A 27,720-nucleotide genomic window follows, 5' to 3' on the forward strand; every position below is an offset into this window, starting at 1 on the left:
GCGCCTCCCCTGCAGTGTGCGTGCGGAGCATAGGTTTCTCCACCGGCTCTAAACTTTTCCTCCCATCGGCCAGGGCACTGCCTCTCTCTCTGGAGCCTGTCCACTCGGAGCCTCCCTCCCCCCGGCCAGGGCACTGTCTCTCTGCAGCCTGTCCGCTCGGAGCCCTCCTCCCCCACGGCCAGGGCACTGCCTCTCTGCACCCTGTTCGCTCGGGGCCCCAGGGAGCGGAGCGGTGCGTCAGGTGTGATGTGCCGCCTCCGGAGCGCTCTCTCTGCGGTCACACAGCAGTGAGGACAGCGGCACAGAGGAGGTGCTGAACACGGTCTCGGACTAATTGGACTGCCTACCTCCCTTTCCAGCATGCGGGTCCTGTTGAGCGTCCTGTACCCCATACTTTCTCTCAACATCTTCGGATTATATCCCTCTATGGTGAGTTTCCTATCTTACTTTCTTTTTACGCACGGGTTTTTGTCTATATGACTGGAAAGCTATTTTGTTCCTGGCGTTCCTGGTGTTTGAGAGCAGTTTCTCTTCAGTAACCCCGATACCTGTCGTTCACTCACTGTAGCCAAATTCCGTTCAAGTTACTGTTTCATGCTGCCCCGCTTATCGGCAATGCTAGTAAATTAGGCGACGTTGTTCGGCACAGGGTCCAATATACAAAACAGCACTTTAAATATTTCAACTTTTGAGAATTGCTTCCCCGATTTCTCCTGTCAATGCTACCACTAAAATGCATAGTAAGTGGGCGGCATTAAGCAAACAATCCTAAAAATGTAGATTGTATTGGAATACAGTGCTGCAATTGGCACATGATCTATATGCCGAACGGACCAGTAGACTGTATTTAGGCTATGTGTGAAAGAATATTGGGATGTTTAACCAGGAACGTGTTTTAATCAATAAGCTGAGAAACTTTAAACTGAACTGACACATTTCTGAATGGAGTTTGTAGCTATGTTAGAGAGAACAGCACATATCTGGGCTATAATAATCCAACCAGTTTTTGTTATAATTTTTTTCACTGATAGCATTTAATTGTATAGCAAGCTGCATCAAACTAATTTATTTTCTAGTCATAATGGCTGAATCATGCTGATTCAGTGCTGATCTAATTTTCCTCAGGTACATTTTTTTTAACCAATATAAAATGTACTTTTCAGCGAAGCCACTAAATACCCACAAACTTTCATCTCCACATTCAAACCCCTTATCTGGAGTTGGGCCAGGGAGGTAGCAGATGACCCCAAACTTCCCTTTCCCTGGCAACATTAACCAACACTGACTTGGGGATCCCAAGGTGTTCCCAGGCCAGTGTGGATATAGTCACTCCACCTGGCCTCCTCCCTGCTGGATGTGCTTTGAAAACTTCCATGGGGAGGCGACCTCCCTGGTGAGGCAACCAGGGGGCATCCTTATAGATGCCCGAACCACCTGAACTGGCTCCTTACTGTAAATGTGAAGGAGCAGCGACTCTCTGAAGCCTCTTCTAAACATGAACTGTGGATCATAGCCATAGAATCAGGTCCGACTATCCCCCGCAGGTAGGCTAGACATGACTAAATAAACCACTTAATCACTTTCTAAACATATAATAATAATAATAATAATGATTGGATTTATATACTGTAGCGCCTTTCCAAGGCTCAAAGCGCTGACACAGCCAGGATCATTATTCGTTCACACCATTCGTACCGGTGGTTCAGAAGCGTGGCAGCACACATTGGCGCTCAACGGCCCCTCCGAACCACCATCATTCATGTCTACATTCATACCAATCATACCATTCATGTCTACATTCATACCAATCATACCAATCATACGAGGCAAGGAGGGTTAAGTGTCTTGCCCAAGGACACAACGACAGCAGCTGGGAGGGAGCGGGGGTCGAACCGCCAACCCTTGCGTCATTGGCCGACCCGCTCTACCTCCTGAGCTAAAGCCACCCTAAACATGGAGAGATATTGAGCGTGGTTTGGCCGAAGGGTGGCGCACAGCCGAGGAGAAGCGGCGGTGGTGTGGGGCATGGCGTATAAAGCCCTAAACGCACTGGGACCAGTCCACCCGTTGTTTTAAATGGCCAACGCACCAAGAGCCTTCTGACGTGCGTCAAACTGCCTTGACGCCCGTACTCTGAACCGGTTTCGATTTTGGAGCGTCAAATGAGGTTCCAGCAGCGACCAAAGCGCTCTGAGCTCCCCCCCTCTACCTGTAGTGTAAAGCATACAAACTTGTGATTGCCTGCATATAGATAGCGACCTTTTCCAAAAATACTGCTGGTTCTGTACTGTTGGTATTGGTATCTGATGCTCGCAGTGCGCTATAGGAGCATCAATTGACGCGCGTCAAATGAGGCGTGTCAATTGATGCTTTGTGTGCGTTTGGGGCTTAAATTGTGCTGCGGAAAGCCTGTCGCAGCCAGGAAGTGGAAAAATACAGCAAAGATGGCAGTGCCCGTGTTTCTGTTGTTTGCTGTGCTTCTGCAATATTTCCTTGCAGTACTCGGCAACGGAGACAAACTATGAAGAAACTGGAACTCTCATATGGCCCAATTCCACCGCAGCTAGTAGCGCGGTCCCGCTCCGCTCGACTCGATAAATGGTCTCATCCCACCGGTATAAACCGGCCCAGCCCGGTTTGATTTGAGGCTGAGTCGTGCTACTTTTGGTCCCTGCCTCGTCGGGGTTCTATTCTGCGAACCCGGGTTCATACGGTGACGTGAAAACATTGTAGACGACTGATTGGTCAGGCAGAATCGTGTTTACTCTCTATCCTACTGACTGTCAATGCAGCGCTGCATACCAGTTTAGTGGGGGCTTACCTTCTCTTCTATTATGTTATTTCCATTAGTCTTTTGTGTTGCTGCCTTCGGCGCTGGTGAAATAAAATCGATCTCCTTGCTCAGCTTTAACATGTGCTCCTCGGGAAGCCCTTTGTAGTTGGCTCCGCTAGGCCGCAGGCGAAGCCGCGGGTCTTGCCTGTTGAGCTGCCGCTGGGGTTCTCCTCGTAGCGCCTCTCCCGTCCCCGCGCAGTGCATGCATGTGAGTTTGAGTAACAACAAAGTGATATCCATTCTCCTAGCCGATTGTCACATTTGCCCATGTACACTGTAGGTCATTTAGAGGCACCAGTATTTCATAATCAGTTTAAAAGTTCCGTGTATTGATTTCATTTTAACGTTATACTTATAGCCTACTTCGGCAATGGGCGGAGGGCAGATATGCGGTCCCATTGACGACCAGGTGTGGGCGGAGGCAAGTAAACTTGCTATGGAAACAGAGTCTATATCAAGTAGAGCCGAGTAATACCAGATAGAGTGGAGCTGTACTGTGCTGTTATATGTGGTGGAAATGAGCCAATAGTAGCAACGTCATCAACAACATGCCCACTCGCTTAGCACGTCATCAACGCCCCCTCCCACCTGCCCCCATGGATGTATTAATTGACCTGCCCCTCCCCCCATGGTGCCCCCGGACCATAAACTGCGACTGCTAAACAAGAGCCACAGGCACAGCGATGCGGAGCTTAGACTAGGGCGTAGGTGGTTTATCCTCTGCAGTCGCGGGAGTGCGCTCAAAACAGAGACTTGGTTCTAAACATGAAGCACATTTGACTAAGGTGCGGTTATGAGTAGGAGTTCAGTGCATGTTTAGAAACAGCTTGAGTCTCTCACGGATGACCAAGCTTCTCACCCTATCCCTAAGAGACATGCCAGGCAGCCCACCCTCCTGAGGAAACCCATTTCCACAATCTCCTCCTTTTGGTCATGACCCATAGTTCTGGCTCAGCAGCTCTCTTTCTCGAACTTATGAAAGAAATAGAATTAAGATACATTTAATGTCTTTATATGTTGTAGTGTTTTTTTTATAAAATAGAGGAGCTTCTTGGATATTAGGATCACGTTTTTTTTCCCAACATTGTATTTATTATTTTCAATTAACACATTTAAACATCAATAGAAATTACAATACAAACATCCCATAGATATCCCACCTCCCTCCCCTCCCCACAATAGCACAACAGAAAATTAGGATCACGTTTTAATTTAGAAGTAATGTACAGGTGTACTACACAAGTTTACTAACAATGTACATCTTCAAGCAAAACCACGGGCAACAAAACGCAATGCGTTTCAACCTCGCTGGTCTTTGTCAGGCTGTATTACCTGGGTGTGGGCTGCCGCACCTGTATAAAAGAGCATACGTGGCACAGGTAAGGTGGCGTGTTTTTTATGGCATACTTTAAATCTTTCCTTACTGGTGCAAGTGCTACTATGGCTGTTTTTTGGTTTTCGGTGGCTTCATCCATCTCTTCACAGCAGCTGGAAAGAAGGCACAACACAAATTAATCGCCTATTCATCTTTCCAGAGCCTCTTCTGATGTTGGAGCATTTTTGGACTGTCAACGGTGGAGGCACCTCTTGTCTGCAATGTGGCCTGTTGGAAATTAAATCCCATGTAGCACCCCAGGCTAAAAGGCTATATGTCGACTTGGCTACACCAGCTCCATTTAGCTAGCAACATCAGCAGCTTACAGACTTGTGCCTCATCCTATCTATACGGGCTTTAGTCATGTCATTACAGACTTGTGCCTCATCCTATCTATACGGGCTTTAGTCATGTCATTACAGACTTGTGCCTCATCTTATCTATACAGGCTTTAGTCATGTTATCTATACGGGCTTTAGTCATGTTATCTATACAGGCTTTAGTCATGTTATCTATACGGGCTTTAGTCATCTTATCTATATGGGCTTTAGTCATGTTATCTATACGGGCTTTAGTCATGTTATCTATACGGGCTTTAGTCATGTTATCTATACGGGCTTTAGTCATGTTATCTATACGGGCTTTAGTCATCTTATCTATACGGGCTTTAGTCATGTTATCTATATGGGCTTTAGGGCTTTAGTCATGTTATCTATACGGGCTTTAGTCATGTTATCTATACGGGCTTTAGTCATGTTATCTATACGGGCTTTAGTCATGTTATCTATACGGGCTTTAGTCATGTTATCTATACGGGCTTTAGTCATCTTATCTATACGGGCTTTAGTCATGTTATCTATACGGGCTTTAGTCATCTTATCTATATGGGCTTTAGGGCTTTAGTCATGTTATCTATACGGGCTTTAGTCATCTTATCTATACGGGCTTTAGTCATGTTATCTATACGGGCTTTAGTCATCTTATCTATATGGGCTTTAGGGCTTTAGTCATGTTATCTATACGGGCTTTAGTCATGTTATCTATACGGGCTTTAGTCATGTTATCTATACGGGCTTTAGTCATGTTATCTATACGGGCTTTAGTCATGTTATCTATACGGGCTTTAGTCATGTTATCTATACGGGCTTTAGTCATGTTATCTATACGGGCTTTAGTCATGTCATATTGTGCCTCATCTTATCTATACGGGCTTTAGTCATGTCATATAGCGAACCATCCAGGTATCTCGTTAGTGAATTCAACACTTCAGTCTCTTTTTATTTCAGAAATGTGTTTTTGCAGCGCTGCCTCCAGTTATGTCTGATAACTCTTTCACTCCCTTCAGTTTTCCATATTTTTAAGAGGCTTGAAGGAATTGCCATCATAAAAAAATAATTCTGTTTATGATTAAATCAATCTGAATCCACCACATTGCTGGTGCAAGGGACAGGATGCAAATGGATACCACTGCCCCAAAGGCCTTTCTGCTTGACAGTTTTTTTTTACAATATATTTATTGATTTTTCCTTTTATACATAAAAGTGAGACAAAAATAATAATCAGACAATTAACATAAAATAACTAAATAAAGAGAATAAAAAGAAAAAATACATGAAACATTAATACCTTATACAATAATCTGATCCAGCGGTGCCTATAGGCATTTGTCTATACAATAGAGCTGTCATATGTCACATCAAAGTAGCTTTACACAGTTTATCTCCATAGATGAATACAGAATGTCGCACATCAATCGTTCCCCTCATTAGCCAATAAATCACAAACATGATTATGCCTAACAAAAAAAATCAAAAATGGCTCCCATACCTTTTCAAACAAATACAATTTCCCTTTAACTCATTGAGTGCCAAGGACGAGTATGTTTGTCAATTCAGATACTAACGTAGAGTGCCAAGGACGAGTATGTTCGTCAATTGCGCTTTTTTGACGGTGGGACATGGCTCAAAGCCTCAGGCATCTCCTGTACAAATATTGTAGCTATTGAAGGTGTATAACCTATTTTACGGACTCATTAGGTGGCGACAGTGCTCTCCAGATTAGAGAAAGGTCCGGAAAACAGCAGGAAAAAGCCCCGTGATGAAAGAGAAACCGCTCATGCTGCAGCCAGAGCCATATAGATTGCTCTGTCTGGAGCTGACGTTGGCTGCGAACAGCAGTCAATCCGCGCCCACAACTGAGCCCCTCTGCCTCTATCTGTCTGTCTGCATAGTTTCTCCACACGATTAGCCGCCAGAAAAGCAGCACCCGACGCCGAAGGGCCAAACCATTCTCAGCAGTGCGGTTTGGCTTTTCCGTGTCGCGCTGGGAGCCGGCGCACAAAAACGGAGCACTCCGAAAATAGACTGGGTGCGTGTTAGGCTGTGTGTTAGTGTGGGGAGGAGTTTGCAGTTGAGGGGGGGAGAGGGGGGTGGGGCACGCAGGGCACCACACAACTACACCACGTCACTACATCAGAAAATATTATCTTCAGAGTCAGTGAATGTGCTTGAAATGCTTCATTTCACAAAAGGCGGAATATCTCAGCTTCTAATTTGAAACGCATGTTTTTGCTCAAAACAACCTATCTTCTCCGGCTCATAACTAAAGAACGGAAAATGGTATCAATAAACTTTTTTTTGCTGATGATACAATAGAGTCAGCTCGTTCTTTGTGCGTGTTCGGTGTTTACATAGTAATATCACACAATATTCTGTGGGCCTCGAGAAATCACTGAAAACGCTCTGAAACTCTGGCACTGGTCCGTTCTCCAAAAGTGGCTGGCACTCAATGAGTTAACCAGATACGTGATCTTCATTTCCATTGTTAGACAAGATGACATTTCTTTAATCCATTGGCCAATATTAGGCCTGGTCACATTTTTCCAGGTAAGGGCAATAAAGCGTTTTGCTTGCAATAAACACATGTCGATGAAAACTCGTTCATTATTGTTTAAGGAAAGGGTAGGTGGATATAAGCCCAGGATAAACACTTTAGGATGAAAGGGTAGATTTACAAACATAATTTGAAGAATCATAAGGGATACCTCCTTCCAGAAGGCATACATTTTTTCACATTCCCACAAACAGTGGATTATAGAGTCCTTTTGTTTGCACTTAAAGCACAAATCTGCTTGACTGTTTAAAATTATTTGCAAAGCTAAACCTTTTATAGCGCTACACTAAGCTGGAGACAATTATTCACAAATACAGTATGAAGCTGTCGCTCAGACTGTCAGATCTTGTGCACAGACAGACAGGACTTAAAGCAATAAAACAAAAGAAAAAACATTGTGAGTCTGAGCAGTCAGCACACTGCTGCACCATCATACCACTTATTTCTCTCTCAAACTAGTCCAATAACAACAACAACAACAGTTGGCACATTTCTGTGCTCAATGAATGAATATTCAACACAGCATTATTAATCTATAAACCCTAGGCCTATAGTGCAATAAGGATAAATGTGGAACTCCCCAGGGGTCACCTGGTACAAAAAAAGAGAGAAAAATGCATAAATAAGTAAATGTTTTGTTACAATTTACTTCTCAACCATGCCCACAGATTAGTAAACCATGCACACAGATGTGTAATATCTACATTAATAATATCAAAGAGAGGGCATTCGGTAGTGTAGCGGTAGATTCCCTGTTTACCAGGTTTGCGCTCCTCCGTGTTACCTCTGGCTTGGTCAGGCGTCCATACAGGCAGGATTGGCTGTGTCTGCGGGTGGGAAGCTGGATTAAGGGTATGTGTCCTGGTCGCTGCACTAGCGCCTCCTCTGGTCGGTCGGGGCACCTGTTCGTGGTGGAAGGGAATTGGTGTGAATAGCGTGATCCTCCCACGTGCTAAGTCCTGCCGGAAGCAGCTGGCATCTGCGCATGTGACGGAGGAAGCATGGTGCTAGTCTACGGCTCTCCCCAGATTGGTAGAGGGTGGAGCAGCGACCGGGGCAGCAGGGGGAACAAAATAAGCCAAGTACAATTGGGGAGAAAATGGGGGGGAAATCTGAAAAAGAAAAAATCATCAAAGAGGGACTATAGACTCAGGTCTATAGCCATTAGGCACCTAGACCATTATGTGAACCATAACCAATAGCCTATCCCACTCCATTTGTGAGTGGATTTTGGACTTTCTGATGGGGAGGGAACAGGTGGCTAGAATAGGCAGCTTCACTTCACTTCACTGCACCCCAGGGGTGTGTACTCAGATCACTTCTATACTTACTCTTCACACATGACTGCTTTGCAAAACATGATATGAATTGCTTGATCAAATTTGCAGATTACACTAATGTTATATAAAGAATACAGAATAATGATGAATCTGCCTACAGACAAGAGGTTAGGGACCTGATAGAGTGGTGCACCAACAATAACCTTGATCTAAATATCACCAAGACAAAGGAAATCATTGTGGTCACTTTAAGTACAGGTATCCAGTGATACCTTATTTCCAGTCCATCAGCTCCAACACAGCTCCAACACACCCCTCCCCCTACCCTATCCAGAGACCTCAGATGATCACATAACTGTACAGGTATCCAGAGATCTCAGATGGTAATTTAACGTACATGTATGCAGAGACCTCAGATGGTCACTTAACTGATATCCAGAGACCTCAGATGGCCACTTAAATGTGTCAAAAAGGCACCGCATCGGCTTTATTATTATTTTAGATGTTTAAAGAAGGGTAGTGGAACCATACCAAGACACTCATTTTTACAGATCCACCATTGAAAGCCTCCTCACAGGATATATAACTGTTTGGTATAGAAAGCCTCCTCACAGGATATATAACTGTTTGGTATAGAAAGCCTCCTCACAAAATATATAACTGTGCCTCCTCTCTTTGCTTTCAGTGTGGCGTCTGTGCCTCCTCTCTTTGCTTTCAGTGTGCCGTCTGTGCCAGTCAAATTACTCAGCCACAGCCTGAGTATATCATCCCCATAAATGCTAATGCAAGTTTTCCACTTTAGTGAGAAACACCATCAGCTGTTGGCAGCCGCCCCCCTCCCACCCCACAGCTTTTAAAGTGGTGCAACCGCTTCGATGAGTGATGTGTGTCCGTCCGTTATGGCTGAGATGTGAGCACGGGATGTCAGTTTGAGGCGAGATTTCTGAAGCCTGTAGCCTAAGCCCCTCCCCCAGCTCCACATTGGCATGGGAGGAAAAAACAAAAATCTTTTTTTTCCCCCAGTAGCTGAATCTCTTGCTTTTTCCAAGTAAAAGGAGGATTTTAAGAAACAGGGAAATTAATGGAGAATTCACTTCTTCATGTTCCATGGGCAATCTCACGTGGCTTTCCATACCAAACAGTTACAGTATATATCCTGTGAGGAGGCTTTCCATACCAAACAGTTATATATCCTGTGAGGAGGCTTTCTATACCAAACAGTTATATATCCTGTGAGGAGGCTTTCTATACCAAACAGTTATATATCCTGTGAGGAGGCTTTCCATACCAAACAGTTATATATCCTGTGAGGAGGCTTTCCATACCAAACAGTTATATATCCTGTGAGGAGGCTTTCTATACCAAACAGTTATATATCCTGTGAGGAGGCTTTCCATACCAAACAGTTATATATCCTGTGAGGAGGCTTTCCATACCAAACAGTTATATATCCTGTGAGGAGGCTTTCTATACCAAACAGTTATATATCCTGTGAGGAGGCTTTCCATACCAAACAGTTATATATCCTGTGAGGAGGCTTTCTATACCAAACAGTTATATATCCTGTGAGGAGGCTTTCTATATCAAACAGTTATATATCCTGTGAGGAGGCTTTCTATATCAAACAGTTATATATCCTGTGAGGAGGCTTTCTATATCAAACAGTTATATATCCTGTGAGGAGGCTTTCTATACCAAACAGTTATATATCCTGTGAGGAGGCTTTCTATATCAAACAGTTATATATCCTGTGAGGAGGCTTTCTATACCAAACAGTTATATATCCTGTGAGGAGGCTTTCTATATCAAACAGTTATATATCCTGTGAGGAGGCTTTCTATACCAAACAGTTATATATCCTGTGAGGAGGCTTTCTATATCAAACAGTTATATATCCTGTGAGGAGGCACAGACATACATCGAGTTAGCGCTGGGGGCGGGGGGGGGGGGGGGGGGGACGAGGGCTACGATGGAGGTTTTATATCTCACATCACCATTTCCACTGGAGGCCAAATTAAAGATGGCATCTCAAACTATGTGTCAACACAAACAAAGCAGACTACCTAGCCACAAGAGTGCCAACAAAGTCATTAGTTGCGCCCTGCCTAGTTTTAAGCTCGGGGAGGGGGAGGGGTGTGTTGGAGCTGATGGACTGGAAATAAGGGAAGTAAGTTAAACTGATGATGGATGTGAAGCGTTTATGCCTGCGGCGCGGTAAATTGACGGCGCTTTCTACCAGGAGATGTACAGTAACATGGGTTGAACCTATGTCAGGCTGTAATGGCATTTCTGTCACTTTGAGTGTGTGATTTGGGACATCTCAATTGCTAGGTTGCGGGGTAGGTTGGCACTTTTAGGGAATAATTCAATTGAGTCTCTTTTTGTCAAGCAAATTAATTCATTCTATCGATTTGGATAAAATGACTAAGTACCATGCACCGCCAATCACAACAATTAAACAATTTATTTAATAGTGATGGGATGATACCCTTATCTCATTATGATATGGGCTTCACGATTCAATACCATGATGCGATGTAATAAATAAAATAAAAGTTCATTGCCAACAAAGGATTCTGTTTATTTCTGAGGTCCAAATCTTCCTAGCGATGGCATTGGTGCAAATAATATAATATTTGTAAGGATAGCTTGTGAAATTGTAACGGTCAAGTCATCTCATTTGTGATTACTACAGGAGAATCAAATGGATCTTGTAGATTCATTTTTCTGCCTTACATGTACGATGCATATCAACACATTTTTGCTTTGGGATATTGAATTCCAATATATCATCTCATCCCTACTTGTTATAGTTCTTATCATGTTACACACTTTATATGCCACCCATGTACCCTACTTTGTGTTTTCCAGTCCATACCATTTAATCTACACAGAGATATGACAAAAAAGTCTAGGACTGCACAATTAATCAAATAATAGGATCAGGACCTCCTTGTTGTGACTGGCGTCAACATAAACAACGTTGGGTGTATAATATAGTATAATTGAAACATTCTGGTAACACTGTTGAATGTTTATGCATTGCATCTGATGGGGAATTTTTTTAATCACATTAGCCTTTATTTGGACAATCACTAGTTAATAACATTTAAGTTACACATAGTTATTGTATAGACAGACGTCATATTCAGATAAGCTGTAGCGTACATGTGCAGCTCCTCACACTGTACCCTGTCACTGTGTCACTATGTCCTGTACAGAGTCAGAATACCTGATAGGTTGTCTGCAGATTAGCCTTCAAATGTGCGTCAAGACAGATGTAATCTGATGTGTGTCCTATAAGTATGTTTGACTTTCTGTTCATTGTATGTAAGCCTGTGTATCCATTCGTGAATATACAAGAGTGCATCTCTTGGCCAAGATCTATGTTAATACATCATTTAAGACGGCTTCTGACTCCTGGCTCCATCTTTTGATCACAAGTGGATTTCTTCAAGTGGTTTGCTGTTTACCTTTTGGCTGTACATTTCTATTCTATAACAGCATCTAGGGATGGGAATTGATAAGATTTTAGCGATTCCGATTCCATTTTCGATTCTGCTTATCGATCCGATTCCTTATCGATTCTCATCGATTCTCATTGGGCAAGGAAAAAAAAAAAGAGTACAAACGGGTTTATTAACATTAATTTTCTTTTATATTATTATCATTATAATTATGTATTCTTATTCAGCTCTGAGATCAGATTGCTCTTTTCTTATTCAGCTCTGAGATCAGATTGCTCTTTTCAATCCCATACCAAGCAGGGATCAGTGTCTGTTAAACTGGCTTTGTTTGGGGGTTTGTATTTTGGGTTGAGCATCTTTGTCATCTCCCTATAGAAAATATATAGTGGGAATGAATGAAACAGAACTAGTGGTTAGAATGACAACATGCAACTTTGACATTTTACTTTAGCTGGCATGTCAGACAAACTAGTCACTGCTCGGTGACATTCGTTTACCCTCGCCTCGGTCATTTTACTCTTCCCTGCCTGGGTGAATGGGGCTAGAAGTGCGCAGCACTCGCTGCAGCCTCTGAACCAGTCTGACTCTGAACGTCATCATCCTCTAAATTAAATGGATGGAAATGGAGTATTGGTGAAATCTGGTTTACGCAATGAAACAAATGGCACAAAAAATAAACACACAATAGACAGGGTCTGGAGGAGCGCTAACGTTAGCCGCGCTGCTGTTAGCCACGTTATCGTCACTCCGTAGCACATCAGAAACGTGACATTCCTCCAAAATTATTGCATGCTGTGTGGACAAATGTTTCTGCATATTGCTAGTATTTCCCCCCTTTGACGAAATAGAGGTTTTGCAAGCATTGCAAGTGGCACTGTGGTCATCGTTTTGCTTCTGCCTAGACGGTGGCTAGACCGGTGGCTGCGGTCTAAACAAAACAAGGCTGCGTTGCGTGCGTGTCGCAGCGTGTGACGTCATCGCGCATGGAATCGATAGTGGAATTGTTAAGGATTTTGGCTAACGATTCCAAGGAATTGATTCACTGGGACCCGGTTCTCAACAAGAACCGGTTCTCGATTCCCATCCCTAACAGCATCAGACACAATGTCAACAATACGGTGATGGCGAGCAATGATGTTTGTTGTTTTTATATGCACTACACCAGCCCACACACAGACCTTCAAATTAAAAGCCCATACCTTCAAAATAAAAACCGCAAACAGACACAGATCTTAAAAATAAAAGCCCAAAACATACACAGACCTTCAAAATAAAAGCTCAGACATAGACTTTCAAAATAAAAGCCCAAAACACGCGCACGCTCTCTCACACACACGCATGCACACACACACACACACACACACACACACACACACACACACACACACACACACACACACACACACACACACACACACACACCAGAGGAGGTTTTTCCAGTGAGGCATAGGAGGATGGTCCTCCTCTATTAGATTGGGGATTTTATATAAAAAAATTATAATTTTTTATTTTCATTTTTTATATATATTTTTTATAATAAAATATCAATCAAATGTGTTTTTTCTTATGTGCAGACGCTCATTGTTTCATTCATTATATTCTTAAAATGCTTCAACAACAGTGACCTGTAGGGCACTGATGGAAAGGAGAGCTCCATGCAGACGAGTCACTCTGGCCCTGGTCCCAGGCTGGAGTAGGAGGGTAAAAAAACATTCGCCCTGTGGGCGTTTATTTATTTGGTAATTTATCTAATGAAAAAATATGATTGGTTGAAAAACACTTGCAATTCACAGAGAACACGTGAGAGTGATGTGTTTTCGAACCAATCAGATTGAGCTGGAGCGGAACACGAAACCTAATTGGTTGTTGGTTGGATAGATTGCTAAGATGGTGGGAGTCATTGGTTTGTGCCTTTTGGGACATCGGCTGGGGCGATACCAGCGAGGACGGTTTGGTTTAGCGGAGTGGCTCGTAGGTATCCGGAGACAGTCCACAGGGTGCTGTTGAGGGAAACAACCAGCTTCTTGATGAGGGGACTATGGCACCAGACCAGAGCACAGTACTCATACCCCTTTTCCACCTACAGGAACCTGGAGCCTGGGCTGGAGCTTTGCTCAAAACTGGCGCTCAGTGGGAGCCTGGAGCCCCAGATTATGAACCCCTTTCTTGTTCCACCGCGAGAGCTTTGAACGAGAGCCACGTCATTACGTCATTGGATACGTCGGTAAAAAAAAAAAAAAAAGTCTCTGATTTCCCAGCAGCACTAGCGGCAGGTTCAGGGTTCATTCAACATGGCGGACCTGATGATAGATAGAGTACTTTATTATGAACGAAGTGTTATTGCTCCTGGTTTTTCGAGCCTTCATTGAAGCCCAAACAACGCTGGCACAACGCTTCTGTGCTGCTCGTCGTGGCTGCCTTGAACGGCGATTACGTTCGAGAAGACGGGTAATTAACGTTGCCTAATACGTTTTGATTCTTTGTAACACTGAATGGATGCTAATGCTAATGTTAGCTTGTTAGATAACAGTGCAGTCAGAGCTGAGTTCATGCTCACAGCAATTGTGTCTTAACTGACTAAACAGACATATGTTCCGGTTGCAGAAACTGCACTACTTTGTTTTATTTTCGGTCAGACTTCCATGATTTGATCCTTGTATTGAGGGTTGACAGACATCATTGACTTGTATTATCATGCAGTGAGTGTGTTTACACGTGAGTAAACAGGATACTGGAGAACAATAATTTCTCTGCTATGTAGACCTAAGGTTAACCAGGTTTCCAGCCTATGGTTAACTGTAGGCTTACATGGCAGAGAAATTGGTGTTCTCCAGTATCCTGTTTACTCACGTGGATGTAAACAATGATTTCTGTAAAACCTCTCATTTCTCAAAGAATCAGGATAAATGATGGTTTTTATATTTATCGCTCTCCACACAGCATAACATTGCAGACGCTTTCATCCAAAGCGACTTACAACATGCATCTTTACAATCACTACAATAATCTTATGACTGTTATTGAGTTCGGTAGTCTGTTTATTTCACTGAGCTAGGTGTGCTAAATGTTTTGGGATTAAAGTAGGCCTACAATTTGACATCAAGACGTAAGCTGAACTGTTTGTTTTGTATTGTACAGGACTGGACTGGGGAGCTGCAACCTGTTTGCCTGATTCTCATCATTGCCATCGGATGTTTTTCTTCACTTCGTTCTACCTAAATCCAAGTCCAATTTTACTTACATGCTGCTGGAATGTAGGAGTTCCTGTCTATCCCCATGTAGCCTAATGCTAGTTCCTTGGTCTCTGTTTTACCTTTTAATAGTAATTGCAATGGATTTCAATTTTTTTATAGTTACAATAAATACCATATTATTTCAATGTTTCAATGTTGTTGTTTTACCATTTTAATTGTGAATAACTGCAGGGACACAAACTCATGTTATGGAGAGTGAAAAATGTGACAGATACACAAAACCACCCAGAAATCAAGTTTATTGGCCTATTTTGGGGTCACCTATGCAAACTAGTCGCTATTTTACATGTGCAGGGGGAGGGCAGAGAGTAAATAATCTACCGTAAATGTCAGTTAGGGATTTCCTTTTTAATTTTATATCATATTTTACCCCACCTAAAAAAATTGAGTCCCTTAACTGTACACACAATGTTGATGTTCATGAGTGAAATATATCTTGCCAGTCTATACAATAAGCTTTTCTTAGTTATTTGCTTGCATGTGGATGTTTATGAGCACAGCCACACATTACAGTACATGAACAATTGAAAATACAAGGGGGGGGATCTAATGGCAGAGATTTTATTTGGGCACAATAAATTGCAAAGTTATTTATGTCTGTAAACACTCCCATCATTCAATATATTTTAGTAGCCTACTTGAAAAGCCATTACAAAAGTAAAAAAAAAAAGAAGGGTTTGAGCAGCATCATCATTGCTGCATGGCAGTGATGTCACTTGCTTATAGATGATTTATGACATGGTAAATGGACTGCATTTATATAGCGCTTTTATCCAAAGCGCTTTACAATGTGCCTACATTCACCCATTCACACACCGAAGGCGGCCAGCTGCCACGCAGGGTGCTGGCACAGCCATCGGGAGCAATTCGGGGTTCAGTGTCTTGCCCAAGGACACTTCGACATGCGGACTGGAGGAGCCGGGGATCGAACCACCAACCTTTTTTGATTCGTGGACAACCCGCTCTACCTCCTGAGCCACAGCCGTCCCATAAGATGATTCTGCTCTTATGGCATCACTGACATCATCAGTAGAGCTATTTTTAGAATGTAACAGAGCTGGTGTCATTCTTTAGGATGGCATGGACAAACGGTTATTCACAACCATATTGTGTTTCAAGCTTAATCTTTTCTCCTAAATGTGTAGCTGTGATCCATCACCTTGTTTTACTGCATCTATATGCCCTGTTTTTGCACTGTTATACTGTTATTTGCACTATGTTGTAACGGAGCCTACAGCACAAGAATTTCACACGTGATACTTGTACTACGGAGTGACAATAAAAATCTTGAATCTTGAATCATCAGTGCATCTTCATGGTTTGGTCACGCTGACAGTGGAACAGTTGTCTGGTCAGCCTCTGCATCGCTGTGTCTGTCATTTGCTAAAACATAAGAAGACAACCAGTTTAGCATAAAACATACCCAGACTATCTCACAAGTTAGTTAACACACCACGCTAATATCTCAAATGATTTTCAATAGCAACGCCTGTGGTGGTCATTCTAATCATATTGCATTGGTCTCAAATTTTACAAATGCCCTGTGCTATTTTATTATTAGTGATCAATATCACAGAGACATGGGAGGATTTAAGCCAGTTTGCTCGACCAGCTTTAGCAAAGCAGGCATAATGGAGGGTATACACAGTTTATTCACCTATTTTCAGATCAACTGTATCAATCAATGACTGAGTGAAACAAGGTGGGTAAACTACTCACATTGGATAGTTTACCCACCTCTGTATTTAATACCACTACACCCCTGTCACATAACGTTTTAGGACTTGCTCAGCTGACTACTATTACTGTAAACGCTACATAGCCAGCTGTGAGCTAGCTTACGTTAGCAACCAAAGTCACAGCATCTTGGTATTTAAGATTATGCTATGTGCTGTAGCTTGCTAACCCAGCTAGTTAGGTAGCTGTTGGTGGTGAGAGTAGAGTGAGCATGTCCAAAAAGATCGTTTTAATAAACGAGAGAGTGGAGTTTACAATCTGTGGTTAAACAAAGCTAACTAGCGTTAGCGGTCTCTACCTACGTTACGTCAGTGACGATGGCTAAAACCTATAAGCAACTTACATGTTGATGTCCTGATGAGACGTCGCCGTTTCTTATGTACTGGAAGCGTGGGCTGAAAGTGTGTTATCACTTTGTGGACATTAAAAGAGGATGACTGAAGGTGTTTATCAGTGTGTTCCGCCATTGTCAAGCCAGAGTTCGCCTCACGTTAGACTGCCCCCAGCCCCTGACGCAGCCTATGACGTAGCGGTGCTTTCATCTGATCCAGGACAGAAGTGGAGCCACTGAAGCACCCGTTTCCAGCGCCGAGAGCCAGAGTTTAGGCTGTCGAAACACAAAGAACTGGTTCAAAATTAGGCTCTGGCCCAGAACCGGCCCTGAAACTAGGTCGGTGGAAAAGGGGTATCAGTGGTGGAGAACACCAGGGCCTCGGTGGAGATGCGCAGTGTCTTTGTCATGGCTCCCCATGTGGTGCCGGCTAGACGGTGTATCAGTGTGGCACGAGCAGTTGTTTTTGCCTTGGCGCCTTCCAGGTGTTTGAATGTTAGAGGTACGTGGGGACGGACTGGAACCATGGCGTCCATCTCACGGGTCGCTTCCCTGTTGTTGAGGCCGCGTAGCGCCCTGATAATCTAGTAGGCCTAATATATAATTACAAATTACTTCACTGTCACTTGACAGAATGACAGTTTTGAGTCTTTAAAGTAACTTTCACTGTTTCTTTTGTTCTCTCTGGGTGAAAGCAGCTCAGCTAATAACATTGTAAGAGTAATTACAGGAGTTGAGACATGATGTTGAAATTACCAGGGGCATAATTACAGCCCTCTGCCCCTGCTCCTCTTGTAATTACTATAATTGCAGCCCAGGGGAGCGATGTGGTCCCTGTATCAGATGCATATCACTGCATGAATGCTGGAAGAGTGGACTTGAGGGGAGCAGAGGACAGTTTGGTGACTCTGAATAAATGTATACTGTACTCAATCAACTGCAGAGAGGATTATGGTGTATGCGTGTTAATTTCTAACTAGCCTGGATCAATTGTAATAGACTGTGTAAAAGGAACGCTGCTGATTTTCAAACAGCTGATTTTCAACCAGCTTTGTATCATTATAAAATCAGTAGTACTGTATATCCAAAAACTTTAAACAGTTTTGCAGACATTAATTTAGTTTGACAGTTATGAGAGTTGATTTCAGTGAAGTTGTGGACCAGTGATGGTATTCATGGACAAATGACATCACTGGTCCACAACTTAACTCAAACTCAACTCTCAACTAAATGATTGCCTGCAAAACTGTTTACAGTTTTTGGATATACTACTGATTTTGTAATGATACAAAGCTGGTTGAAAATCGGCAGAGTGTTCCTTCAATCATGTTAACACAGGTGGGTTTAGAGTGACGTCGGATTAACCCCAACCACTCCAGTGGAGCTGCTCAGTGGCCAACAGATCAGACAGTGGTTGTACTGGTCAGCTTCCAGGTGTGACTGTCTGTGTGAATGTGAACAGGGCACTCCTGAAAAAGAGAGCATGGCTCTAAGTGAGACTCCCCGTATATAAATAAACGTAAAAAAAAAAGGCTTTGAGTTAAGGGACAAATCCACCCTACAACAGTGTAACACGGTAAAAAAAGAAAGAAAGAAAAACGGCTAGCAGGCTACAGTAGCTGCATCTCACATTGTTGGCCAACATGGCTACAGTGAAGATTTCAGCTGAAAACATGGTGTAAATAACGTCTTTTCAAGTCAACTTGGCATCACAGGGCTTGTGGACACTTGGGCCATGTTCACATTACAGGCAAATCCGATTTGCTACTAAAGTCATTAATCATCATTATCTTGATTGGTTTCCCAAATCTGATTTGGGAGAGTGTCCGCACTGCCACAAATCTGATTTGGGCAAGTGTTCAAGTCGGATCTGTGTGTCCAGATCTCCATATGTGGTTTGGGACAAGTGACACAAATCAGACTTGGAGCGTCCAGACTCGTAAAACAAATCTGGATAGAATCATGAATAGGTCATTAACTCATTGAGTGCCAAGGACGTCTTTCGACGTCCAATTAAATAGTGACGTAGAGTGCCAAGGACGTCTTTCGACGTCCAATGCGTTTTTTGACGGTGGGACGTCGATCAAAGCCTTCTGCATCTCCTGTACAAATATTGTAGCTATTGGAGGTCTATAACCTATTTTACAGAACCCTTAGGTGGCGACAGTGCTCTCCAGATAACAGAAAGGCAGAGAAAAACAGAGAAGAAGTCGTTGGGGAAACGGAAATCGCATCGCATCCGTATGCATCGATATGCTGAAGCATAACGTTAGCTGTGCCTGCAGCAGCCAATCTGCTCCCACAATTGAGCTCCTCCGTGTCCGCTGCGACAGCCCATCCGCATGATCAGCCGTGGAGTTGTTATTATTTTCAACTGGAAGCATGGGAGCCGGTGACAAACACACGCGGAACGCTGTAAAAAAGCTGGATGTCGCGCACCCTTCACTGTGCACAGCAAACTCAGCAGAGAGCCACCAGAGACACTCCCATACGGAGGAGGAGTGTCAGTTGAGGGGTGGGAGGGGGGGGGGGGGCACGCAGAGCAGCACACAACACTGACCCAGACAACAGGACAGGATTGGCAAACGCAAGCCAGAATATCCGATGCCCACCAGCAGCAAATCAAGACCAGCAAGAAGCTGCAACCAGCAGCGCACGCAGGGGCCAGCGCTGCTGGTTGCAGCTAAAAAATATTATTCTGCCAAACAAAATTCCCTGGCCTTCACTGTTTTATTGAAGGAAATTATTTTTGAGGTGTGACTACATCAGAAAATTAGCTTCAGAGTCAGTGATGTGTTTGAAATGTTTAATTTCACAAAAGGGTCATTATCTCAGCTTCTAGAAAAAAACGTCTGTTTTTGGTTAAATCAAGCTATCTTCTCCGGCTGATAACTAAAGAACGGAAAATTATATCAATAAACCTGTTTTTGCTGATGATAGAAGAGAGTCTCATCGTTCTTTTTGCGTGTTCAGTGTTTACATAGTAATATCACACAATATTCTGTGGGCCTCGAGAAATCACTGAAAAAAGCTCTGAAACTCTGGCACTGGGAGCGTCCGTTCTCCAAAAGTGGCTGGCACTCAATGAGTTAAAGTTCACAAATCAGATTTGGCCTCCTAGTCTGAACATGGCCTTGGATTATGCCAGGTGAGCAGTTTTTTCTTTCATTTAACTTTTGAAGGTTGGTCACTAGTCACTTGAATTGTTTAGGAGAATTCTGCAACGGTGTTTTGCACTTATCCTTTAAAGTAATAGTTCACAAAAACGAAAATTCTGTCATCATCTACCCACCCTCATGCCAAATGAAACCCAGGTGAAGTCAGTTGGTCCATATAACACACAGGGAGGTTGCCAGCACAACTTCATACAGTGGGGCAGCCTTCTCCAAAACAACTGCAGTCAATGGGACAAATGGGCTGCTATGAATTTGTGTTGGCAACTTCCCTGTGTGTTATACTGTAATGGACAATCTTCACCTGTGTTTTAACTGGCATGAGGGTGAGTAGATGATGACAGCATTTTCCTTTTTGGGTGAACTATTCCTTCATTTCAGAACATTGTCCCTGCTGCTTAGTATTCTGCTCACGTAAGTATGTGTCATTCAGCGTGGCCTGGAGCTGTCTGCCATCTTTACCGCACCCATAATGTTTGATGACTGTTCAATCATGAGAGACTCGTAATATAATTTTAACAAACTTTATTGAATCAGAATAGACAGTTTGAGTATGGCGTATGACTCCATGATGTGACGCTCCTCTTGCTTATGAGAGAGGGGCGTCAGTGCTGTATGAGATAGGACATCCCCCCTAAGGGGATTTGTTTCCAACAGGAGTCATGACATTGGTGGTGATCTGGGGAGGTGGTGGGATGAAGCTTTTTGCTCTGGAGATGCTGGATGAATGCGTGATGCTGACACAAGGTGAGTGATGACTGCACAAGTGTGATTTAAGCTGTGGTGATGGGGCTTTATATAGTACCAGGAGAAGGGCATTTATGATGTCATAACTGATGTCATTTATGATGTCATAACTGATGTCATTTGGGAGAAGGGCATTTATGATGTCATAACTGATGTCATTTATGATGTCATTTATGATGTCATTTGGGTTATGACAGCATGGGGTGCTCTATTAATGCCTTATTTGGTCTTCCATGATTGAACTACAGTCTGCGACTACACTTCAATCATGAGAGACTCGTAATATAATTTTAACAAACTTTATTGAATCAGAATAGACAGTTTGAGTATGGCGTATGACTCCATGATGTGACGCTCCTCTTGCTTATGAGAGAGGGGCGTCAGTGCTGTATGAGATAGGACATCCCCCAAAGGAATTTAAAGTTATTTCAGGAACTGGGAGAGTGAAAACGGGGGTCATGGAGCTCGCCTGGGGTATGCTTTAGTCAGGTCGTGGGCTGACGGGGGGAGAATTTAGGCATGTCGGGAGATGAGGGGCTGACCGGGGTTTTTTAAGGCAAAGCGGGGTTGCAAGGGCGTGGATGTGGATAGCCCGGGCATGGGCGCATTGATGAGGAAAAGGAGAGTTTGATCACCACCAACGAAGTGCTTGTTGCCTCTTTAGTCATGGAAGGAGGGATCTTTGGGCTGATAATATGGTGTCTTGCTCTGGTCGAATGAAAGATGCATAGGCGGATGAGGACCAGCGCCCCAGTTGTTGAAGGGAGGCGGAGGACGCCCCCTGCATGGCTGCTGATGTGGCTGCTCCGATCCTGAAGGAGTGACTGGAATAGTTCTCTGCAGGGATGTTGCATTTCTGGAGTGTGGTCTTGAAGTGAAGGATGAACCAGGATCCTGTCATGTGATGATGGGGAGAGATGAGGAAAAGGGGGCCAAGGGCTGATTGAGGTTTATGCAAATGCCGGAATGATGGGTTATGCAGATTGTCGGACATTGGCTGATTTGTCAGGACGTGGGCTGACTGAAGTTTAAGCAGGATGCAGGGATAATGGGTTGAGCAAGTTGTCAGGATGTGGACTGACTTCTCGGGACGTGGGCTGACAGGTTTAAGCAGAATGCAGAGATAATGGGTTGAGCAAATTGTCAGGACGGGGGCTGACTTGTCAGGACATGGGCTGACTGATGTTTAAGCAGAATGCAGGGATGATGGGTTGTGCAAATTGTCAGGACGTGGGCTGACTGAGGTTAAGCAATGGCGAGGACACTTATGGGGTTATATGCAAATTGCCCGGGCATGGGCACCAAACGGGGATTGGGAGAGAAGACCGCCACCAACGAAATGCATTAATACTTCCTACCAATCATGGAAGGAGGCATCTTTGGGCTGATGATATAGCAGCTTGCTCTGGATGGATGTAGGACGCATGGCTGATGAGGACAGCAGCCCAGTTGTTGAAGGGAGGACCCCCCCGGGAGGGGACCACCCCCCCCAAAAGAAAAAGGTCAGCGATGACCTGCATTTTTTAAGGTCAGTAATGACCAAGGTCGCAACAACCTGCATGAGCATAGCCAGCAATGGCTTAAAGATGCAATATTTAACCTTTAGCATTATATTATTATGGCATGAAAATGTCTAAAAATGAGTAGACATAATGTTATATTCTTTAGTTGTGCACTTACTTTATCCCAAATTGTATGAGGCAAAGATAGGCTTGATATTTTTCTCATAGTTTTCCTATCTATCCGTTCTATTCCTAATAGATGCACGTTCTGATTTGTGCATTTTGACATTTGGAATATTAAAGGTGGGCTGACCATTGTTAATAAGTACGTTTTCCCCTTGGATTTGACTTTAAGTTGCGTGTCTACAGTATGTCTGTTATGGGCCTTTTTCATTTGTTTTGACAGTCGTGTACTGTCACTTCGGGAGAGTTGCACCCGCACCCTCGGCTGAGCTGTTGTACGGTGGACTTAGTTCAGTTGAGGCAGAGACTGGCTGTGGAGACACGCGGTTTTCGTGCCATGACCTTTTTGATTAGTTTTGACGTCCAGCGGGAGGGGGAGCAGTGAATGTGCTGCATCTGTAGAAAGTTTTAAGTCGTCGGCAGACGAGACGATTTCGTCGTAGAAAAATGAGATTCCGTTCCAATTTTCTAAGAGGTGTGCCCAGGGGGTATACTTTTGCTGAAGCCACTGTGCTGTGCCCGGCTATATGCTTTGCTGGAGCCACTGTGCTGTGACCAGGGAGGAGCTCTGCTGAAGCCACTGTGCTGTGACCGGGGATATGCTTTGCTGAAGCCACTGTGCTGTGACCAGGGAGGAGCTCTGCTGAAACCACTGTGCTGTGACCAGGGATATGCTTTGCTGAAGCCACTGTGCTGTGACCGGGGAGGAGCTCTGCTGAAGCCACTGAGCTGTGCCCAGGGATATGCTCTGCTGAGCCACTGCTGTGACCGGGATACAGTGTTGCCAGATGGCAAATGTTGAATTATCGTACCAGAGGGTCAAAATTATCGTTTTTGGAGTGAAATTATCGTACGCCCCCTCCCCAGCGCGCGTGCCTTCGGCGCGCCTATGTCGGGGGGCTGCGCTAATCACAGGCTACTTTTTGGACTTGGCATGATTTTTCAACACTGTGGTCTCAGCCTGCGTTGCAACAACAACAAAACACCCTGCACGTATTAGCTGCAAATATGTTTGTTTGAAGAGATGATTGTATAAACAGATAGAGTGATAGACGTAGGATTCGTCTAAGTGTCACGAAATGATGAGATTCTCGTACGTTTGGGGGATTTGGGGATTATTGATCGTACATCGTACAGAGGTCAAAATTATCGTACAGGTACGATAATTATCGTACGTCTGGCAACGCTGCCGGGATATGCTCTGCTGTAGCCACTGTGCTGTGACCAGGGATGTGCTCTGCTGAATCTACTGCGCCGTGACCGGGGAATGAGCTCTGCTGACCTGACGAGTTATGCATAACGGAAAGCCGGGTGATGCTGCACTGCACATTAAAGCCGTGGTGGACTGGGAGGAGCACCTTTTGTTTATGATCGAGACTGAAGCTTCGTATGCATTTGCAATACCAGAGTAAATCTCGTAGAGGAAGATCGATTCCCTACTGGGAGAAAGTAGGGAACTCATGGTGCCTCTTTTCTGCAACCATTCACCTCTAGAACTTAATTCAAGCATATGCTGAAGCCAGAACCACCCGCAAGCATTTTTCGGTTGAAAAGACGTTTAAATTTGAAAGTGAAAGTTTTTTCACCCGCTATTTGCAGACGTTTATTGAACTTCAGATTTAGACCATATTTCACCAGGATCTTAAATTAAAATATCAGCGCGCACACGGGATTCGAACCCCGCTTTCCCACATTCAAGCCAGTCCGCTCTAGCGCTGAGCTATACATTTTCTTATATTTGAAGGACGGCAACAGCAGAACTGATGATTATCGCCATTTTGCCTGAAGCATGCGACGGGAGACGATAGTGTCGCATCTTGCATTTGCAATGCGCATCTTTGGCAACGCTAGACCAGCCACGCGCATGCGCAGTATAGCATGGAAGGCCGGTGGCTAGCCAGGTAGCTAGCGCGCTACTCAGCATGGCCGGAAAAGTTTACAAGGGTTATACTTTATCTAAATGACTGGGATTGGATCGATGGATTGGATGCGTAAGAGAGGAACCATGCTATGAAAAAGAAAAGGTTGACTGGAAACTGGGACTAGAGGCATGTTGTTAAAACCCGAATGGACACGGGAGAGGGAAGCGGCCGTATGCCGTATGCCGTATGCTAAGGGATTGGCACCCGGCCTGAAATGAGTGCAGCAGCAATGCCGCAACGTTGACTGAAACCAGGGACTAAATGCATGTTTGATAATACCCGACCGGACGCGGGAGAGGGAAGCGGCCGTATGCAACAGGGCAGAGTTGCTCGGGGATTGGCACCCGGCCTGCAATGAGTGCGGCCGCCGGAAGAGATGCCGGCTGAAAAGGGGGGATACGACCTGAAACCTGGGGCAGGGCTGTTTGGGCTGCTGCCGTGGGGAGCGTGGGGCTCGCGAGCTGGAGCCTTGGCGCGTCCGCCGAGGAGCCGGCAGTCGTGGTGCGCTTCGCTGGGCCTTTCTTGGAGGTGGACTTCTGGGCTCTTTTGCTGCGGCCACGGCCTCCGGAGTGCTGTGCGGACTGAGATCCGGGGGAGGTGGACTTCTGGGCTCTTTTGCCGCGGCCGCGGCCTCCGGAGTGCTGTGCGGACTGAGATCCAGGCGAGACGAGGACCTCCTTGACGTTGGATCTTCTTTTGCGGCCGCGGCCCCTGGTGAGGGGAGCGTCCCATGAGACGCCTGTGACGCCCGGAGATGGAGCCTGGGGATTGGGGATTTGCCCGAGGCTGGCCGGGGCGTTGAATGTGCTCTGGAGGAAAGCGTCCACGGTGGAGCTGAAACTTTGCTGCTCGTTTTCGGACTCGGACATGGTGCTGGACTGAATGAAGCTTTTTGCTCTGGAGATGCTGGATGAATGCGTGATGCTGACACAAGGTGAGTGATGACTGCACAAGTGTGATTTAAGCTGTGGTGATGGGGCTTTATATAGTACCAGGAGAAGGGCATTTATGATGTCATAACTGATGTCATTTATGATGTCATAACTGATGTCATTTGGGAGAAGGGCATTTATGATGTCATAACTGATGTCATTTATGATGTCATTTATGATGTCATTTGGGTTATGACAGCATGGGGTGCTCTATTAATGCCTTATTTGGTCTTCCATGATTGAACTACAGTCTGCGACTACACTTTCATTATCATGGGGCTTATGAGTGACATGTCCTCGTGTTCAGTCAGAAGACTTATTCAAGCACATGCCAGAGGGGGAGGACAAGGGTGTGAACCACATAATGATGTAGCCTTTCCAGAGAATGTCTGGGGCAGAATGTGCCCAGCTCCTGCCAAATGATCTATTCTCTTCTCTTCTCCCGGGTCAGAAAAGGCAAGAAGGTGGCACGCCCCTAGGAAATTAATCTCCCTGCACGCCTTTCATCACAGCCACATCTGTGTGACAAGATGACTCTCTTTCACTGCATCCCCATTTTGTCCGCCCTCTTTCAGTCTGTAACTGTTCGGCAGCCTCTCTCTCACCCCGTTTACATCTGTAAGGCCATGTGATCTCCGCAATGCAGAAAACGCAGATGGAATCATGGAATTTGGTAATAGAAATTGAATCAACTGTAAAACATGGAATATTGCAGAACTTTCCATTTTGGCTGAAGTTGTTACCCCAAAAAAAATCAAAAATAGGCCTAATTATTGTAGCAACCTATTTCAGAATTGTAAAATAGTCCTAGAGAAATATTGTTTCTCACCTGAGGAAGAGGGCGCCTAGAGAGAGAGGCGACCGGCTGTGGAGCTCCGTGAACTTCGTAGAGAAATAGGTCTTTTTTTAGAGTAATTTCGTTTTGTTTATAATTTCGTCACTTCTATTCGCTTTGTAAATATCTAGTGTATATATCAGTGTCTTTTATACAGTGTACATAGTAGCGTAAGTGCACTTTTTTAGCAAAGGGAAAACAACAACAGCTTGAATTACAGCGTGGATTACCGCCGGGCGATCGCGCTATTGTTCCCACTGCGCCTCCCCCCCCAAAGGGACCACCAGCAATGGAGGACAACGACAACAGCGACAACAGCAACTTCAACAACAACGACGGCACCAACAGTACCACCGTACGTAGGTACAACAGGGGAGCGCTGCTAGACATCAGAAATGCGCAAAAACACCCCAAACAAAACTGGACGGCTCCCGACCTCTCTGAATACCCTGAACTTAAACGGCAAAAGAGAGGAAATAGAGGGGGTCTTCTTGCACGACAGAGAAGGAGAGCGCATAAGCCACCTCTGCCCAGCATTCTGCTGGCTAATGTCCAATCACTGGAAAATAAGTTATGTGAACTGAGAGCACGGGCACAGTTTCAAAAGGACATAGCGAGATGCAACGTTATATGTTTGACTGAGACCTGGCTTTCAGCCGACACTACGGATCAGGCCATCGCTATCCCAGGCTTCAGTATACACAGAGCGGATAGAGACCAAGAGCGCTCCGGGAAAGCGAGAGGCGGCGGGGTCTGTCTGATGATAAACAATAACTGGTGCACGAATACCACTAACATTGAAACGCACTGCACAGCGGACCTGGAATACATTATGCTCCAATGTGTCCCGCATTATAGTCCCCGTGAATTCACGTCAGTCACTCTTGCTGCAGTATATATTCCCCCCCAGGCCAGCGCGATAAACGCAGCCAAAGAACTCCACCGCGCGATCAGCGCACAGGAGCTGAAACAACCGGAAACAGCAATGATCCTGGCAGGCGACTTCAACAGAGTCAACCTGAGGAAGCGCATGCCTTCACTCCATCAGCACATCAACTTCCACACAAGGGGAGAACGCACACTAGACCAGTGTTACACGAACATCAAACACTGCTACAAGGCGACCCCCCGCCCCCCCTTTGGCAGATCGGACCACGCCTCCATCCTGCTCGTTCCCAGGTATCAACAACAGCTCAAGCGACACCCCCCGGCCTTCCGAACCACCCACTGCTGGTCAGACCAATCAGAGGACATTCT

General features: G+C 44.7%; 1 protein-coding gene across 1 annotated transcript in view; it reads left to right on the plus strand.

Moving 5' to 3' along the window:
* Positions 1-360: 360 nt before the first annotated feature.
* The window catches only part of olfm3a (olfactomedin 3a), a gene marked incomplete at both ends in the record, with an annotated part of 85,151 nt that continues 57,791 nt past the window's right edge, over positions 361-27,720 (plus strand). The window contains one exon of the mRNA XM_083653611.1: positions 361-429. Coding sequence (XP_083509737.1) covers positions 361-429 — 69 coding nt within the window. The remainder of the gene's footprint in view (positions 430-27,720) is intronic.

Source organism: Poromitra crassiceps (genome assembly GCF_964638095.1).
Source record: "Poromitra crassiceps genome assembly, chromosome: 2".
Classification (NCBI taxonomy): Eukaryota; Metazoa; Chordata; class Actinopteri; order Beryciformes; family Melamphaidae; genus Poromitra; species Poromitra crassiceps.